Genomic DNA, 18,984 nt, shown 5'->3' on the forward strand with positions numbered 1-18,984 from the left:
ACCTGTGAGGCGCCTGTAATCGAATCCACAATTGCTGATGCTCCAGATACTCAACTAGTCTCAAGAAGGCCAGTTTTATTGCTTCTTTAATCAGCACAACAGTTTTCAGCTGTGCTAACATAATTGCAAACGGGTTTTGTAATGATCAATTAGCCTTTTAAAATGATAAACTTGGATTAGCAAACACAACGTGCCATTGGAGCACAGGACTGATGGTTGCTGATAATGGGCCTCTGTACACCTATGTAGATATTCAAAAAAAAATTTTAATCAGCCGTTTCCAGCTACAATAGCCATTTACAACATTAACAATGTCTACACTGTATTTCTGATCAATTTGATGTTATTTTAATGGACAAAAAAATTGCTTTTCTTTCGAAAACAAGGACATTTCTAAGTGACCCCAAACTTTTGAACGGTAGTGTATATACATACATATACACACACACACACACACATATATATACACACACACACACACACACACACATACATACATACATACATACACACACATATTTGTGGTCAGTCTCAGTAGCCAGTCTAAGTGTTTAGCCAGTCTCTCTCAGTATGGCAGTCCAGTGAGGCGGAGAGGCCGCCAGGCTGCCCTGTTCCAAGATGGCCGTCTCTAGTACTTGACCTCCAGCATGGAGGGGTTGGACTCCATGATGGCCACGATGATGCGGTCGATGTAGTCCTGTAGTCGGAAGTTGACGTCCTCCTGCTTGCGGATGGCCTCCATCAACTGCAAACAACAAAACAGATCAAATGTTTAGAAGGATAGTAACTTATATGAACTTTTCATTTGCATTGAACAATTATTCAAGAAGGTAAAAAGGGACACAAGACATACGATACAGATTTCAGCTATTTACATTTAAGATTCAGAATTTTGATGGGGGCCGTAATATGGGCACCAGAAGTTGTAAGAAATGTATTTTATTCCATCTTTATTCATCAAAGTTAGTCTCACTGAGATATACAGTATATTTATGGCCTGTATATCAATGCATAGTCTTCTCTGTATATCTAGTGCCTTCAGAAAGTATTCACACCCCTCGACTTTTTCCACATTTTGTTGTTAAAAAAGTAGGATTAAAATGGATGTAATTGTCATTTCGTGTCAACGATCTACACAACATACTCTGCAATGTCAAAGTGGAAGTTATAAAAAATGTAATAAATGTACAAAAAAATAAAACACTAATATATCTTGATTAAATAAGTATTCAACCCTCAGTCAATACAGCTGTGAGTCTTTCTGGGTATGTCTCTAAGAGCTTTCCACACCCATTATTATTTTTCAAAAGTCTTCAAGCTCTGTCAAATTGGTTATTGATCATTGCTAGCAGATTTAAGTCAAAACTGTAACTCAGCCACTCAAGAACATTCACTGTCTTCTTGGTAAGCAACTCTAGTGTAGATTTGGCCTTGTGTTTTAGGTTATTGTCCTGCTGAAAGGTTCATTAATCTCCAAGTGTATGGTGGAAAGCACACTGAAACTGGTTTTCCTCTAGGATTTTGCCTGTGCTTAGCTCCATTCCGTTTATTTTTTATCCTGAAAAACTCCCCAGTCCTTAACAATTACAAGCATACCCATAAGATGATGCAGCCACCACTAAGCTTGAAAATATGGAGAGTGGTACTCAGTAATGTGTTGTATTGGATTTGCCTCAAATAGAACACTTTGTATTCAGAACAAAAAGTGAATTATTTGCAGTAATACTTTAGTGCCTCGTTGCAAACCGGATGCATGTTTTAGAATATTTGTATTCTGTACAGGCTTTCTACCTCCCCACTCTGTCAATTAGGTTAGTATTGTGGATTAACTACAATGTTGTTGATCCATCCTCAGTTTTCTCCTATCACAGCCATTAAACTCTGTAACTGTTTTAAAGTCACCACTGGTGTTTCCTTCCCGTCCAGCAACTGAGTTAGGAAGGATGCCTGCATCTTTGTAGTGACTGGGTGTATTGATACACCATCCAAAGTGTAATTAATAACTTCACCAAGCTGAAAGGGATATTCAATGTCTGTTTTTAAAAATATATATATATCTACCAATAGGTGCTTTTCTTTGCGAGCCATTGGAAAACCTCCCTGGTCTTTGTGGTTGAAACTGTGTTTAAAATTCACTGCTTGACTTAGGGACCTTACAGATAATTGTATGTGTGGGGTACAGAGATGATGTAGTCATTCAAGTCCATGCAATTTATTATGTGACTTGTTAAGCAACTGTTTAGTCCTGAACTTATTTAGGCTTGCCATAACAAAGGAGTTGAATACTTATTGGCTCGAGACATTTCAGCTTCTCATTCTTTATTAATTTGTAAACATTTCGAAAAACATAATTCCATTTTGACATTATGTTGTATTGTGTGCTGGCCAGTGACCAAAAAATCTAAATTTCATACATTTTAAATTCAGGCTATAACACAACAAAATGTTGAAAAAGTCAAGGGGTGTGAATACTTTCTGAAGGCACTGTATATGTGCATCTACTGTCTACTATCTATATTGTGACTCACCTCTCCCCGGGACACAGAGTTGATCTCGGCCGCCAGCGACTCGGAGAAGGAGGCCGTCACCAGATTCTTGGCTCCCTGGATGCTCAGGTTGATGATCTGGCCGTTCAGCTCGTCGTTCTGCTCCTTCAGACTGCGGTTGTCTTGCTTAAGGCGTCGGATCTCCTGCTCCAGCTCGGCCTCGCGGGTGCGGCTCTGGTACTCCTGCAGCCCGGCGCTGGGAGAGCGCCCCCTCCTGGCTTCCGCCTCCAGCTTGTATAGCTGCAGGTGCTCCAGCTGCTTCCGCAGGTCCTCAATCAGCTGGTTGAGGGAGGGGAGAGAGAGACTGCTGTTAGAGAGAGATACCGCAATAGTCTATTCTGCAAGAGCAACTAGTCACAAACCGTTGGAGGGGTTGGTTGAAAGAAAAATAAAACAATTGTAGGTATCCTTTTTTACTAGGGCTCTCAAATGATTTAAATAAATGCGATTAATCACATGATTTTCTATGGTTAATCACGATTAATCACAATTTTTGAATTTGCTCAAATTTGTCCCTAAAGGAAGGCATACTTTTATTGTAAGGGACGGAAACACAAAATAATCTCTATCAGAAACAAAATGCTCCCAATGTTTAAGTAGGCCTACTCCCTGTTATCAATGTTCTTGAAGTTAAACATTTCTCATGCGCACACACACACACACACACACACACACACACGTACTGTTAAAGCTTCAGGCATTCTAAATGAGTGTTCTCCCAATTTCTGATTGGAAGATTACCTATAGGAAAAAAAAGAACTGGCTCTATGGATACAAAGAGCATTTCAACCTGTCCAACAATATTATGAATTCCACAGACGACAATAACAACAGATCAGCCAGAGGGGTATACTATGATTGAAGCTAGATCTACTCAGGGTTTTCTAAAGTTAGCCAGCTTCAGTTAGCTTCACGTTCAAGCTCAGGCTTAATCCACACTACGGCGGTGGATATTCCTTGTCCGGCTGCTGCTAACTCTAGCAGGCTTGTAACTGTGCATGCATTGAGACAATGCTGAAACATCAATCAATGGGCGGGTCAGCGCCACATTTTAATTTGTGCTGAAATCAAAATGAAAGAAAAGTTATCTTGCAAATTCAGCAGGCTATGGTGTGAAATAGGCTTGTTGAAGTGCCGTCTTTATTTTATTACTTATCGTTAATGCCGTCTTTGGTGTGCTTTGGTATGCTTATCAATGTACAAGCACCTTTTTTGAAATAATTGTATTAAGTTATACACAAGTTTTACTGTGCGTGAAGTTTCTGTCATTACTAAATGTGAAATGTGATAGGTATTTTAACTTTATTTTTTTAATTTAAAAAACTTCTGAAGGTAATTGGTTGCACCAGATCTTATTTAGGGGCTTCTTAGCAAAGGGGGTGAATACATATGCACGCACCAGTTTTCCGTTATTTATCTTTTAGAATTTTTTTTAACTAGTAATTTTTTTCATTTCACTTCACCAAGTTGGACTATTTTTGTGTATGTCCATTACATGAAATCCAAATAAAAATCTATTTAAATTACTGGTTGTAATGCAACAAAATAGGAAAAACACCAAGGGGGATGAATACTTTTGCAAGGCACTGTATAAAGAGGCATTCAGTGATGACCATGTTTAACATTAGTTTGGTTAACGTTAGCATAACCAGTGCTTAATATATGTGCCAGATCCTGCCGGAACAGGATCTGGCACCTCTCAGATTTGACCTAATTTGTTCTGGCACCTATTTGCCCAGCTACGGTACCTCACGCTGAATTATTTATACAATTTGTTCACTGTTTGCACTGTAATATGTTTTTCAAAAAGTGATCGGAGTTAAATCAAGTTCCCTCTCTGCTCCGATAGACATGAGCCTGAACTCTCATCTCTCAAGCGTTGCACTTAAATCATTTATTTAGACTATATGCTGTAGGCCACCAAAATATTTGATCAACTTCCAAATATTGTTTTACAAAAGAGAGAGAGATAGGCTTTTGGCACGAGTGCATCGGCCATCACCAGTGAGTGAGCTGCGCATCATTGGGTGAGTCAGTGAAACTGGAAAGGATTTTTAGGACTATTATTTCCTTCTCATATTGTAGCCTACAATATGTGCCTCCACACACCTAGGCCTAGACAATTGATGGATTCAAGACAAGGTCATTTTTATTGATCTCTGATTCTCAGTTTGTCATCGTCAAAGTAGCCTGCCATTTCGATCATTTGTGTTTATAAAAAGGTCAAAACTTTCTTCGGACATAATGCTACTAAAAATGTGCCCCATGTGTGCAACTTCTGTAAGTGCCTCTACTCTACTGCTCTATGCCACTACGCAAAAGCGATGATTTAAATACAATGATTTATTATAAAGGATTTTTTTTTTTTTTTTATGCATTCTGGTACCTCAGAACTCCCCAGGTCATCCCCTTCTCATGCTCACTGTTTGTTTCGGCACCTCCCGATTTTCAAATTAAGCACTGAGCATAACTAGCTAGCTACTTCTGTACAAATGATGCTTTTGCGGTTATCTAAAGAAACACCTGGGAATGTGTTTATCGTTAACTTTCAGTACGTTTTTCTTGTTGCTCAAAGACGTGCATATAGTGAATGTTTAAGCACCACAGTCAGACAGACATCGCTACATAACAGAAGCTGCTGCCAGCGAGTGAACGCTGTGTTGTGTGTTGCGCTTAATAGAGTCCGTGCAGAAACACTTGCTTAAAAAGGGTTGATACGGTGAAGCAATGGAGATGCGATTAACGGCATCAAAATAATTACCTACATAAAAAAATGTAACGTGTTAACGTTAACAGCCCTATTTATTTATTTTATTTATTCTACCCAGCAGATGAAAAATAACGAAAGCCAAAAGGAACCCTAATCCCACTCATTGACAGAGCAAAACTAGTACAGTGGGTTACGATGTACAGGTGTGACCTCATGACCTCACCTCCTGCGTGTGTTCCTTCTCCTTCTGGTTCTGGTGGCGCTCGTGGGTCAGCTTGTCGGACGTCTTCCTGCGGGTTTCCAGCTCCTCGTTCAGCCTCTCAGTCGCATCCTCCACCTCATCCTCTAGCTTCCTCTTCTCCTAATGGGCAAACAAGAGGAAGGAGGGGTGAGAGATACAGTGAGCTTCAAAAGTATTGAGACAGTGACAATTTGTTGGTTGTTTTGGCTCTGTACTCCAGCACTTTGGATTTGAAATGATACAGTGACTATGAAGTTAAAGTGCAGACTGTCAGTGTTACCAGCCTCAGTCTGTAGCTGAGATGGTCTGTAATAGTAAAGAGAACAGACACAAGTTTACATCTGCAAAGTTCTGGCGCTTTCTTTATTCTGAATAATGTTTTTTCTCTTGTTCTTACTTTGAAAAACATTCACATCAAACAAGTGCACAACATAAATGCACTTTACCTAAAGCAGAATTCAAAAATGTTCCACAAATAACCTTGTCTTACTGTATAATTTCACATGAAAACCAAAATGTACTTCACATTCATACAATAGAAACACATATATAAAGACAAAAATAAATGACTGTTTTTCTATATACCTATACCAATATAGAAAACTGCCAATACATTCAGCTTTAAGATAGTAGCATCTCACTAAAATCGTCTCCCTCTCATGCACCCGCACTACGTGCGCGGCGAGTTTACCAGCTCGTGAGCCCAATGTTACACAAAACCAATAACATGTTAAACGAACTCAGAAATCCCTAACAAATGGATTCTTTATAAAATCTCCTAGACAAAATTCAGTACAAGTAAGCTAATCAGTAAACGGTCTCTGTGACTCGTAAATCGTTTTTACCTCTGCTAGCATCAAGCTAACATAAATCCAGTACAAGCTACTCAGTCAACAGTCTCTGTAACTGCTAGCATCAAGCTAACATATACTCTCACTCATTGTAACGCACGTTCTTCTCTCTCAGTTCGACACAAAAAACAACACCAAACCTTTCCTAGCGTGATAACACCTTGACAAAGCTGTTTAATAGCATGTTATTACATACTCTCTGAAGTTCTGTTACATACCTGTAATAGTAAAGAGAACGGACAAGTTTACATCTGCAAAGTTCTGGCGCTTTATTTATTCTGAAGAATGGTGCGCGCTTGGTTGTTTCTCCTACTACCACAGTGCAACAGCGCCATCTATTGGCATGATGGACTACTAATGCTCAAGCATGTAGAGTACATCATTTAGATTAATTAAGACAAAAAAACGAATTGGTTAAAAAAAGGGGTATCTGTTTTTAGTGACTTTATTTTCAACCCATTACATTAGCTTTAATTTAAAGGTATTTTCATCCATATCGGGTGAACCGTTTAGAAATGATTTAACTTTTTGTGAATAGTCCCCCCTATTTTAGGGGACCAAAAGTATTGGGACAAATTCACTTATGCATATTAAAGTAGTAAAAAGTTATGTACTTGGTCCCATATTCATAGCAGGCAATGACTACATCAAGCTTGTTGGATGAATTTGCTGTTTGTTTTGGTTGTGTTTGAGATTATTTTGTGCCTAATAGAAATGAATGGTAAATAATGTATTGTGTCATTTTGGAGTCACTTTTATTGTAAATAAGAATAGAATATGTTTCTCAAAACTTCTACATTAATGTGGATGCTATCATGATTACGGGTAATCCTGAATGAATTGTGAATAATATTGGGTGAGAAAATTACAGACGCACAAATATCATACCCCCAAATAAATTCTAACCTCACCTGTTATTGTAATGGTGAGAGGTTATCATGTCTTGGATGTATGATATGTGTGTCTCTATATATACAGTGCCTTCGGAAAGAATTCAGACCCCTTGACTTTTTCCACATACAGCCTTATTTTAAAATTGATTAAATAAATACAAATCCTCTGCAATCTGCACACAATACCCCATAATGACAAAGCGGAAACAGGTTTTTAGAAATGTTTGCACATTTATAAAATAAAAAAACGGAAATATCACATTTACATGAGTATTCAGATCCTTTGCTATGAGACTCGAAATTGAGCTCAGGTGCATTTTGTTTCAATTGATCATCCTTGAGATGTTTCTACTTGATTGGAGTCCACCTGTGGTAGATTAAATTGATTGGACATGATTTGGAAAGGCACACACCTGTCTATTTAAGCTCCCACAGTTGACATGAGGTCAAATGAATTGTCCGTAGAGCTCCGAGACAGGATTGTGTCGAGGCACAAATCTGGGGAAGGGTGTCTGCAGCATTGAAGGTCCCTAAGAACACAGTGGCCTCCATCATTCTTAAATGGAAGAAGTTTTGAACCACCAAGACTATTCCTAGAGCTGGCCGCCCGGCCAAACTGAGCAATCGGGGGAAAAGGGACTTGGTCAGGGAGGTGACCAAGAACCCGATGGTCACTCTGACAGTGCTCTAGAGTGCCACTGTGAAGATGGGAGAACCTTCCAGAAGGACAACCATCTCTGCAGCACTCCATCAATTACATTTTACATTTTAGTCATTTAGCAGACGCTCTTATCCAGAGCGACTTACAGTTAGTGAGTGCATACATTATTTTTTTATTTTTCATATTGGCCCCCGTGGGAATCGAACCCACAACCCTGGCGTTGCAAACGCCATGCTCTACCAACTGAGCTACATCCCTGTCGGCCATTCCCTCCCCTACCCTGGACGACGCTGGGCCAATTGTGCGCCGCCCCATGGGTCTCCTAATCGCGGCCGGCTAAGACAGAGCCTGGATTCGAACCAGGATCTCTAGTGGCACAGCTAGCACTACGATGCAGTGCCTTAGACCACTGCGTCACTCGGGAGATCAATCAGGCCTTTATGGTAGAGTGGCCAGACAGAAGCCACTCCTCAGTAAAAGGCACATGACAGCCCGCTTGGAGTTTGCCAAAAGTCACCTAAAGTCTCTCAGACCATGAGAAACAAGATTCTCTGGTCTGATGAAACCAAGATTGAACTCTTTGCCCTGAATACCGTCACGTCTGGAGGAAACCTGGCACCATCCCTACAGTGAAGCATGGTGGTGGCAGCATCATGCTGTGGGGGTGTTTTTCAGCGGCAGGGACTGGGAGACTAGTCAGGACCGAGGCAAAGATGAACAGAGCAAAGTACAGAGAGATCCTTGATGAAAACATGCTCCAGAGCGCTCAGGACCTCAGACTGGGGCGAAGGTTCACCTTCCAACAGGTCAATGACCCTAAGCACACAGCGGCTTCAGGACAAGTCTCTGAATGTCCTTGAGTGGCCCAGCCTGAGCCCGGACTTGAGAACCCGATCGAACATCTCTGGACAGACCTGAAAATAACTGTGCAGCAACGATCCCCATCCAACCTGACAGAGCTTGAGAGGATCTGCAGAGAAGAATGAGAGAAACTCCCCAAATACAGGTGTGCCAAGTTTGTAGCGTCATACCCAAGAAGATTTGAGGCTGTAATTGCTGCCAAAGGTGCTTCAACAAATTACTGAGTAAAGGGTCTGAATACGTATGTAAATGTGATATTTCAGTTTTGTTTTATTTATAAATGAGCAAAAAATTCTAAAAACCAGTTTTTGCTTTGTCATTATGGGGTATTGTGTGTAGATTCCAAATAAAATTTTGTCATTTAGAGCATTTATTTGCAGAAAATGACAGCTGGTCAAAATAACAAAAAAGATGCAGTGTTGTCAGACCTCGAATAATGCAAAGAAAATAAGTTCATGTTCATTTTTAAACAACACAATACTAATGTTTTAACTTAGGAAGAGATCAGAAATCAATATTTGGTGGAATAACCCTGATTTTCAATCACAGCTTTAATGCGTCTTGGCATGCTCTCCACCAATCTTTCACATTGATGTTGGGTGACTTTATGCCACTCCTGGCGCAAAAATTCAAGCAGCTCGGCTTTGTTTGATGGCTTGTGACCATCCATCTTCCTCTTGATCACATTCCAGAAGTTTTCAATGGGGTTCAGGTCTGGAGATTGGGCTGGCCATGACAGGGTCTTGATCTGGTGGTCCTCCATCCACACCAGAGAAGATGACCTTACTCCAGTCCTCTACGGTCCAATCCTTATGGTCTTTTGAAAACCTCAGCCTGGCTCTTCTTTGCTTATCATTGATGAAGTGCTTTTTTCTAGCTTTGCACGACTTCAGCCTTCCCCCTAGGAGCCTGTTTCAAACCGTCCTCGCCGTGCACTTCACCCCAGCTGCCATTTGCCATTCTTTTTGTAGGTCACTTGATGTCATCCTACGGTTGTTGAGTGACATTTGAATGAGTTGGCAGTCATCCCGGTCAGTAGAAAGTCGTTTTCGCCCTCTGCCGGTCTGTAGCTTTGTTGTCCCAAATGTCTGCTGCTTGACCTTGTTCTTATGAACCGCCGTCTTTGAAATTTTAAGGATGGAAGCAACCTGACGCTCACTGTATCCCTCTGCCTGTAAAGCCAGAATTGAACCCTTTTCCTCACTCAACTTTCCTTTTCAACTCTTTTGGCATGGTCAATAGTTATTTTTTGATTAATATTACTTTTGAGGTACTATTAGCACTGTTTTTGCCATCCAGCCGGTCCTATTGCAAGAGGATAGTATTGACCACAGCAGTGGTTTTTATACTTTTCCTCGTTAAATAAGATTTGGTTCAGGTGATCACTTAATCAGTACCTAATTCAGTAGAATGAGGTGTGCCTGTGTTGGAATTCAACAGACACTGGAATGGAATGGCTGTCATACATGTAGAGATCCTACAGTGGTCCTCTGTAGCTCAACTGAGCATGGCGCTTGTAACGCCAGGGTAGTGGGTTCGATCCCCGGGACCACCCATACGTAAAAATGTATGCGCACATGACTGTAAGTCGCTTTGGATAAAAGCGTCTGCTAAATGGCATATTATTATTATTATTATAGAGATGCTGATTTAAGAAAAATTTGCAGTGGTCTCTTAATTTTTTTCCAGAGCTGTATATATTAGAGAAAGAGAGAGAATTTGTCCCAATACTTTTGGCCCCCTAAAATGGGGGGGACTATGTACAAAAAGTGCTGTAATTTCTAAACGGTACCCCCGATATGGATGAAAATACCCCCAAATTAAAGCTGGCAGTCTGCAATTTAACCGCAGTCATTCTATCATTTAAAATCCAAAGTGCTGGAGTACAGAGCAAAAATAAAATAAAAATCACAATACCTTTGGAGTTCACTGTAAATAGACAAGGTATGGGAGGGAAGAGAAAGGAGATATGAGGGGAAGAGATGGAAACTGGAGAAATGGGGGTCATAAAGGAGAGAAGAGGTGGATGGAGAGGTAAATAGACAAGGGATTGGAGGGAAAAGAGATGAGGGAAGAGAAGAGAAATGGCTTGATATGGAGGTGAAAGGAGAGGAAAGGGAGGTGGAGGGGGAGAAGGACGAGGAGGAGAAAAGACAGTGCTCTTACCTCCTCTAGTCTCTCAATGTTGGCACGGTAACAGGGCACACAGGACCTCAGCTCACTGTTCTCCTCATCCAGCTGCTGCAGCCTACGATAGAAAGCAGCACAGTTTGATAACATACACCGATGATATAGCCACAGTGCAGTACACATTGACAACCCCTATTCAAAATCAAATCAAATTGTATTCGTCACATGCTTCATAAACAACAGGTGTGGACTAACAGTGAAATGCTTACTTTATGGGCACTTCCCAACAATGCAGAGAGAAAGAAAACAGTGAAATAATAGAAAAGTAAAACATGTAATAATAGATACACATTGAGTAACGATAACTTGGCTACAGTTGAAGTCGGAAGATTACATACACCTTAGCCAAATACATTTAAACTCATTTTTTCACAATTCCTGACATTTAATCCTAGTAAAAATTCCCTGTCTTAGGTCAGTTAGGATCACCACTTTATTTTAAGAATGTGCAATGTCAGAATAATAGTAGAGAGAATGATTTATTTCAGCTTTCGTAGGTCAGAAGTTTACAAACACTCAATTAGTATTTGGCAGCATTGCCTTTAATTGTTTAACTTGGGTCAAATGTTTCGGGTAGCCTTCCACAAGCTTCCCACAATAAGTTGGGTGAATTTTGGCCCATTCCTCCTGACAGAGCTGGTGTAACTGAGTCAGGTTTGTAGGCTTCCTTGCTCACACACACTTTTTCAGTTCTGCCCACAAATTTTCTATAGGATTGAGGTCAGGGCTTTGTGATGGCCACTCCAATACCTTGACTTTGTTGTCGTTAAGCCATTTTGCAACAGCGTTGGAAGTATGCTTGGGGTCATTGTCCATTTGGAAGACCCATTTGCGATCAAGCTTTAACTTCCTGACTGATGTCTTGAGATGTTGCTTCAATATATCCACATAATTTTCCTTCCTCATGATGCCATCTATTTTGTGAAGTGCACCAGTCCCTCCTGCAGCAAAGCACCCCCACAGCATGATGCTGCCACCCCCGTGCTTCACAGTTGGGATGGTGTTCTTTGGCTTGCAAGGGACCCCCTTTTTCCTCCAAACATAACGATTGTCATTATGGCCAAACAGTTCTATTTTTGTTTCATCAGACCAGTGGACATTTCTCCAAAAAGTACGATCTTTGTCCCCATGTGCTGTTGCAAACCGTAGTCTGGCTTTTTTATGGCGGTTTTGGAGCAGTGGCTACTTCCTTGCTGAGCGGCCTTTCAGGTTATGTCGATGTAGGACTCGTTTTACTGTGGATATAGATACTTTTGTACCTGTTTCCTCCAGCATCTTCACAAGGCCCTTTGCTGTTGTTCTGGGATTGATTTGCATTTTCGCACCAAAGAACGTTCATCTCGAGGAGACAGAACGGGTCTCCTTCCTGAGCGGTATGACGGCTGCGTGGTCCCATGGTGTTTATACTTGCATACTATTGTTTGTACAGATGAACGTGGTACCTTCAGGCGTTTGGAAATTGCTCCCAAGGATGAACCAGACTTGTGGAGGTCTACACATTTTTTTCTGAGGTCTTGGCTGATTTCTTTGGATTTTCCCATGATGTCAAGCAAAGAGGCACTGAGTTTGAAGGTAGGCCTTGAAATACATCCACAGGTACACCTCCATTTGACTCAAATGATGTCAATTAGCCTATCAGAAGCTTCTAAAGCCATGACATCATTTTCTGGAATTTTCCAAGCTGTTTAAAGGCACAGTCAACTTAGTGTATGTAAACTTCTGACACAGTGAATTATAAGTGAAATAATCTGTCTGTAAACAATGATTGGAAAAATTACTTGTGTCATGCACAAAGTAGATGTCCTAAGCGACTTGCCAAAACTATAGTTTGTTAACAAGAAATTTGTGGAGTGGTTGAAAAACGAGTTTTAATGACTCCAACCTAAGTGTATGTAAACTTTCGACTTCAACTGTATGTACAAGGGGTACGAGTCCCGAGTTTATGTGCAGGGGTACAAGGTAATTGAGGTAGATATGTACATGTAGCTAGGAATAAAGCGACATATAGTAAACAGTAGCGTATGTGATGAGTCAAAGTTAGTGCAAAAAGGGTCACTGCAGATAGTCGGGGTAGCTATTTGGTTAAGTATTTAACTAACTATTTAGCAGTCTTAAGGCTTGGGGGTAAAAAGCTGTTCAGGGTCCTGTTGGTTCCAGATTTGGTGCATCAGTACCACTTGCCGTGTGGTAGCAGAGAGAACAGTCAATGAGTTGGGTGGCTAAAGTCTTTGACAATTTTTAGCGCCTTCCTCTGACACCGCCTGGTATAGAGGTCCTGGATGGCAGGTAGCTTGGCCCTAGTGATGTACTGGGCCGTACGCACTACCCTCTGTAGCGCCTTGCGGTCAGATGCAGCCAGTCAAGATGCTCTCAATTAAGCAACAGTTGGACTGATCCTACAGCCTTCTTAGACTTAACAACCCTGAAGCAGCTATCAGCAGACAAAAAACTATCACTAAAAATAGAAATCACCCAAAAATAAATTTAAAACATTAACGTAGAGGAAAGCACCAGGTATTGATGGCTTTCCTATACAATTTTATTTAACATTCTAGGACAAAGTAATGAATGGCCCTATTTACCCAAATGACAACACACATCACTCATTTCAGTGCTTCCTAGTTCCATGTATCAAACCGTTATGTCAGTTATATTAAAACCAGGAAAATCGTGAGAGTCCCCTGCAGATTACAGACCAATAAATTGCGACAATAAAATACAACTCATAAGCAACAGAATGGCAAAAGTCTTACCAGACATCATACATACAGTGGGGAAAAAAGTATTTAGTCAGCCACCAATTGTGCAAGTTCTCCCACTTAAAAAGATGAGAGAGGCCTGTAATTTTCATCATAGGTACACGTCAACTATGACAGACAAAATGAGAAAAATAAATCCAGAAAATCACATTGTAGGATTTTTAATGAATTTATTTGCAAATTATGGTGGAAAATAAGTATTTGGTCAATAACAAAAGTTTCTCAATACTTTGTTATATACCCTTTGTTGGCAATGACACAGGTCAAACGTTTTCTGTAAGTCTTCACAAGGTTTTCACACACTGTTGCTGGTATTTTGGCCCATTCCTCCATGCAGATCTCCTCTAGAGCAGTGATGTTTTGGGGCTGTCGCTGGGCAACACAGACTTTCAACTCCCTCCAAAGATTTTCTATGGGGTTGAGATCTGGAGACTGGCTAGGCCACTCCATGACCTTGAAATGCTTCTTACGAAGCCACTCCTTCGTTGCCCGGGCGGTGTGTTTGGGATCATTGTCATGCTGAAAGACCCAGCCACGTTTCATCTTCAATGCCCTTGCTGATGGAAGGAGGTTTTCACTCAAAATCTCACTATACATGGCCCCATTCATTCTTTCCTTTACACGGATCAGTCGTCCTGGTCCCTTTGCAGAAAAACAGCCCCAAAGCATGATGTTTCCACCCCCATGCTTCACAGTAGGTATGGTGTTCTTTGGATGCAACTCAGCATTCTTTGTCCTCCAAACACGACGAGTTGAGTTTTTAACAAAAAGTTCTATTTTGGTTTCATCTGACCATATGACATTCTCCCAATCCTCTTCTGGATCATCCAAATGCACTCTAGCAAACTTCAGACGGGCCTGGACATGTACTGGCTTAAGCAGGGGGACACGTCTGGCACTGCAGGATTTGAGTCCCTGGCGGCGTAGTGTGTTACTGATGGTAAGCTTTGTTACTTTGGTCCCAGCTCTCTGCAGGTCATTCACAAGGTCCCCCCGTGTGGTTCTGGGATTTTTGCTCACCGTTCTTGTGATCATTTTGACCCCACGGGGTGAGATCTTGCATGGAGCCCCAGATCGAGGGAGATTATCAGTGGTCTTCTATGTCTTCCATTTCCTAATAATTGCTCCCACAGTTGATTTATTCAAACCAAGCTGCTTACCTATTGCAGATTCAGTCTTCCCAGCCTGGTGCAGGTCTACAATTTTGTTTCTGGTGTCCTTTGACAGCTCTTTGGTCTTGGCCATAGTGGAGTTTGGAGTGTGACTGTTTGAGGTTGTGGACAGGTGTCTTTTATACTGATAACAAGTTCAAACAGGTGCCATTAATACAGGTAACGAGTGGAGGACAGAGGAGCCTCTTAAAGAAGAAGTTACAGGTCTGTGAAAGCCAGAAATCTTGCTTGTTTGTAGGTGACCAAATACTTATTTCCCACCATAATTTGCAAATAAATTCTTAAAAAATCCTACATTGTGATTTTCTGGATTTCCTCAATTTGTCTGTCATGGTTGACGTGTACCTATGATGAAAATTACAGGCCTCTCTCATCTTTTTAAGTGTGAGAACTTGCACAATTGGTGGCTGACTAAATACTTTTTTCCCCCACTGTATTAATCAAACAGGGTTTATTAAAAATAGACAATAACAAACAAATTCAAGAACATGTTTCAGTATAATATAATACGCAAAAAAACCAAGATGTAGATTTATCAATAATGTCTGTTGATGTCGAAAAGGCTTTTGACTGTCTTGAATGGCATTTTCTATTCAAAACTTTGGAAGCCTTTAACTTTCCATCTGAAACAATAGATTTAATAAAAATATTATATAAATATCCTAAAGCAAAAATACACAAATAACACATTATATGATGAATTTGCTTTAGAAAGGGTCACAAGACTGGGATGTCCCCTCTCCCCCTCCTGTTTGCACAGGCAATTGAACCGCTTGCAGAAAGAATTAGACAGGACCCAAACGCAACAGGTCTCAGTATTGGTATGAATATAAACTAAACTTATTTGCTGACGATCTCCTGATATACCTGACCAATATTGAAAAGTCAACCCCTCCCCCCCAAAAAAAATCAGAATACTCAACAACAAAAAAAATACATAAAATGAACGTGGAAAAATACAAAATAATGGCAATAGGAAAAAGAATAACTCATGATCTACATCAATCCTTTAAGTAGACCACAAAAAATATAAAATACTTTAATAAGTGACAAGAAACGACAAATATATAAAGATTACTTTATCCCATTACTCAACAATATGAAAGCAGATCTAATTAAACGGAACAATCTTCCCATAAATCTTACAGGTAGAATAAACCTCTTCAGAATGGCATGGCTTCCAAAGTTTTTATATTTATTCTCAGTAATACCAAATACCCCACCAAAGACATTCTTTAAAAAAGTATACTATGCCATAACAGACTTTATATGGACAAATACAATTCATAGAATAAAAAGGAACGTTTTTCCATCTTCCTAAGTCAGAAGGTGGTTTTAACCTTCCAGACTTGGAATTGTATCAACTCGCTACCCAAGGCTTTTACTTGCGACATATTGTTAAATGCACTAAAGAGGAATAATGGGTACATATTGAAGATGCACATGCTCATCCTAAGATGCTCTCAATGGTGCAGCTGTAGAGCTTTTTGAGGATCTGAGGGCCCATGCCAAATCTTTTCAGCCTCCTGAGGACGAAGAGGAGTTGTCGTGCCCTCTTCACGACTGTGTTAATGTGTTTGGATCAAATCTATTCAAATAATTCATATTCTGTTCCACACACTGACATTCACAGCTGAGCAGACACAGTACAATAAAACTGACCTGCTGTGACACCTGTGTCTACTCTCCTAAAATAAACCGCTTTGGGCTCAAAGGATATGCAAGGGTCAGAGGTACTCTAGACCAGTAGGTGGCAGTCATGTCCCACATTGCAATTGACAGATACACAGTCATGAGCAGTGTTCACAATCACAGCCTCTAAAGACCCACGCAACAGGCACAACTGCTGGCCACCCTCGCTGTATTTGTATATAAAAATCTAAACATTGCTTTGTGTATCTGCACATTCACAGTGCAGATACACATTCAAACACCTGCCCCCAGGTCCCTCGTACACTTACAGACATACAAACAGACCTGCCCTATTCGCTTCTATAGGTCAACTTATTGTAGTTCTCACACATGCACACATAACTGAACACCCACCCACCCCACACCACTGACCTAGCTTGCAAGTTCTCCAGCTCCAGGTCCCTCTCCCGCTCCAGCTTGGTGAGGGCGTCCTTGTGGCGGCGGGTCTCCTGGTGCAGGTGGTCCTCGGCGCGGAGCTCCTGCTCCTTGAGCTGCTCCTCCAGGGCGTTGGCCCGGTGCACCAGCTGCAGGTTCTCCTGGCGGAGCCGTGTGTGCTGCTCCCCGCTGGCCTCGGAGTCCTTCTCCAGCTCCGCCGCGCGACGCTCCAGCAGGAGCACCTGGGAGAGGGACGGGGTAAGGGTTAGAACAGAGCAGTGTTGTTTGTTTAATAGGATCTTTTTAGCCCACAACGGGGGGGGGGGGGGGGGCTAATCTTCCAAGTCTTTACAAGGTGTTATGTGGTACAACACTGTGTGGAACTGACAGGTTCTTTGTAGCATTTAAGTGATGTTATTGAGAACTATTGAACTCTTTCTTTACATTCATATTCAGTGCTGTATAATGCTGTTTGACACTGTTGATCAACTCTGTATGATGCTGTATAATGTTCCGATGCCGTGTTGTGATGTTGAACTCTGACCTTGTCAGTGATGTCGGTGTCGGCCAGGTCCAGTATGTCCCGGGACAGCTCGCCCATGCTGCCCAGCGTCATGGAGCTGTTCCGGAGGTGTCTGAAACACCGGAGAGGAAATATGCTAAAATGGTTATCATAAAGAAAGCTTGGCATGTTTATCCCAAAAATACACCATATTTTCACATTCAATTTAAAAGACTATTCTACAGAATTAATTCAACAAATACATTTTGACCTACCGTGCTGCTTTCTTGCTGGACAGCCTCTTGCTGGAGCTGAATGGAAACCAGACAGGAAACCAGTCAGGAAGAGAGAAAGGATAAGAGGAAAGAGACACTGTCCGTCTCCTGGTGTCTCTCTTTCCTACTCCCCATCCCCTCATCCCTCGCTCCAAAAAGCAGAGGGATAAAGAGGTTGTCATACTGGGAGGATAGGGTCCTAAAGTATGGTACATGTTCACATGTACATCTGAGTAGTCACACACACAACCAGGGTCGTGTTCATCAGGGCACGCAACAGAATACATTTTAAAATGTTTTGCAACAGAAAACGAACATGCGTGTTTCTTATTGGACAAGTCTGAGGTAGGCCTAGTCCCTCCCTGTTTCAGTCCATTTTCTTCTGTTGTGTTCCTAATGAACAAAACCCAGGCACAAAAAGGTTAATTTTTGAACAGGCACAAGACGATTCAGTCTATTTGTAAGGTTGCAATGGACTACTTGAAATGGAACATGAGAGCAATCACATAAGCCAGACACCAATCATCATTTTATCTCGGCAGGCTTTTTATTTGAGAGAAACTGTGGTGTAGTTGACCCTGCTCAGTCAATCGACTGCTCTTCCCTCTGCCAGCCTCTAGCTGACTCGACGGTTAACCCGTCAGCTTCAAGTTAATCTTTATCATTTCAATAATTTACTATCTGTGATATGCTAGATGCCTGCTTAAGATTGATGGAGAAAATAAATCTACTGGAGCTGATATGCTCGATCCATTTTTACTACAGCTCTCTGCCCCCGATTGATGAATCATTAACCCATATTTCTAACCTGACGATTATCTCTGGTACTATCCCCAAGGTTTGGAAGGCGGCCAATGTACTCCCCCTTCACAAAGGTGGTGACCTTTGTGACCTGAATAATTAAAACCGGCCTATTTCTAAACTTTCTTGCCTAGCTAAAATATTAGAATCCTTGATTAATTCTCAGCTAAGATCTTTCTTATCTTTGAAATTTATTCTAAATGTATATCAGTCGGGTTTTAGACCAGATCATATAGCACTATCTCTGCTGCATCCCTAGTTATAAATGTGGTTAACTGTATGGATAAAAGGCAACATTGTGCTGCCCTCTTCATTGACACGTCAAAGGCTTTTGATACTGCTAATTCCGAGGCTTTCCTCAAATTGGCCTAGATCAGGCTGCATGTAACTGGTTTAAAAATGACTTGACAGATAGAACTCAATGTATCTACTGATGGTGTTAAATCAGGTTTCCT

The 18,984-nt window shown here is 41.1% G+C and overlaps 1 protein-coding gene across 1 annotated transcript in view; it reads right to left on the reverse strand.

Annotated features, from left to right (window-relative positions):
- Positions 1-367: 367 nt before the first annotated feature.
- LOC311100515 (rab11 family-interacting protein 3-like) overlaps positions 368-18,984 on the reverse strand; it is a gene marked incomplete at its 5' end in the record, with an annotated part of 97,972 nt that continues 79,355 nt past the window's right edge. The window contains 7 exons of the mRNA XM_084141435.1: positions 368-745; positions 2,529-2,825; positions 5,480-5,617; positions 10,930-11,011; positions 16,949-17,193; positions 17,496-17,586; positions 17,729-17,764. Coding sequence (XP_083997561.1) covers positions 629-745; positions 2,529-2,825; positions 5,480-5,617; positions 10,930-11,011; positions 16,949-17,193; positions 17,496-17,586; positions 17,729-17,764 — 1,006 coding nt within the window. The 3' untranslated portion in view covers positions 368-628. The remainder of the gene's footprint in view (positions 746-2,528; positions 2,826-5,479; positions 5,618-10,929; positions 11,012-16,948; positions 17,194-17,495; positions 17,587-17,728; positions 17,765-18,984) is intronic.

Source organism: Coregonus lavaretus, assembly GCF_964263955.1.
Source record: "Coregonus lavaretus genome assembly, chromosome: 25".
Lineage (NCBI taxonomy): Eukaryota > Metazoa > Chordata > Actinopteri > Salmoniformes > Salmonidae > Coregonus > Coregonus lavaretus.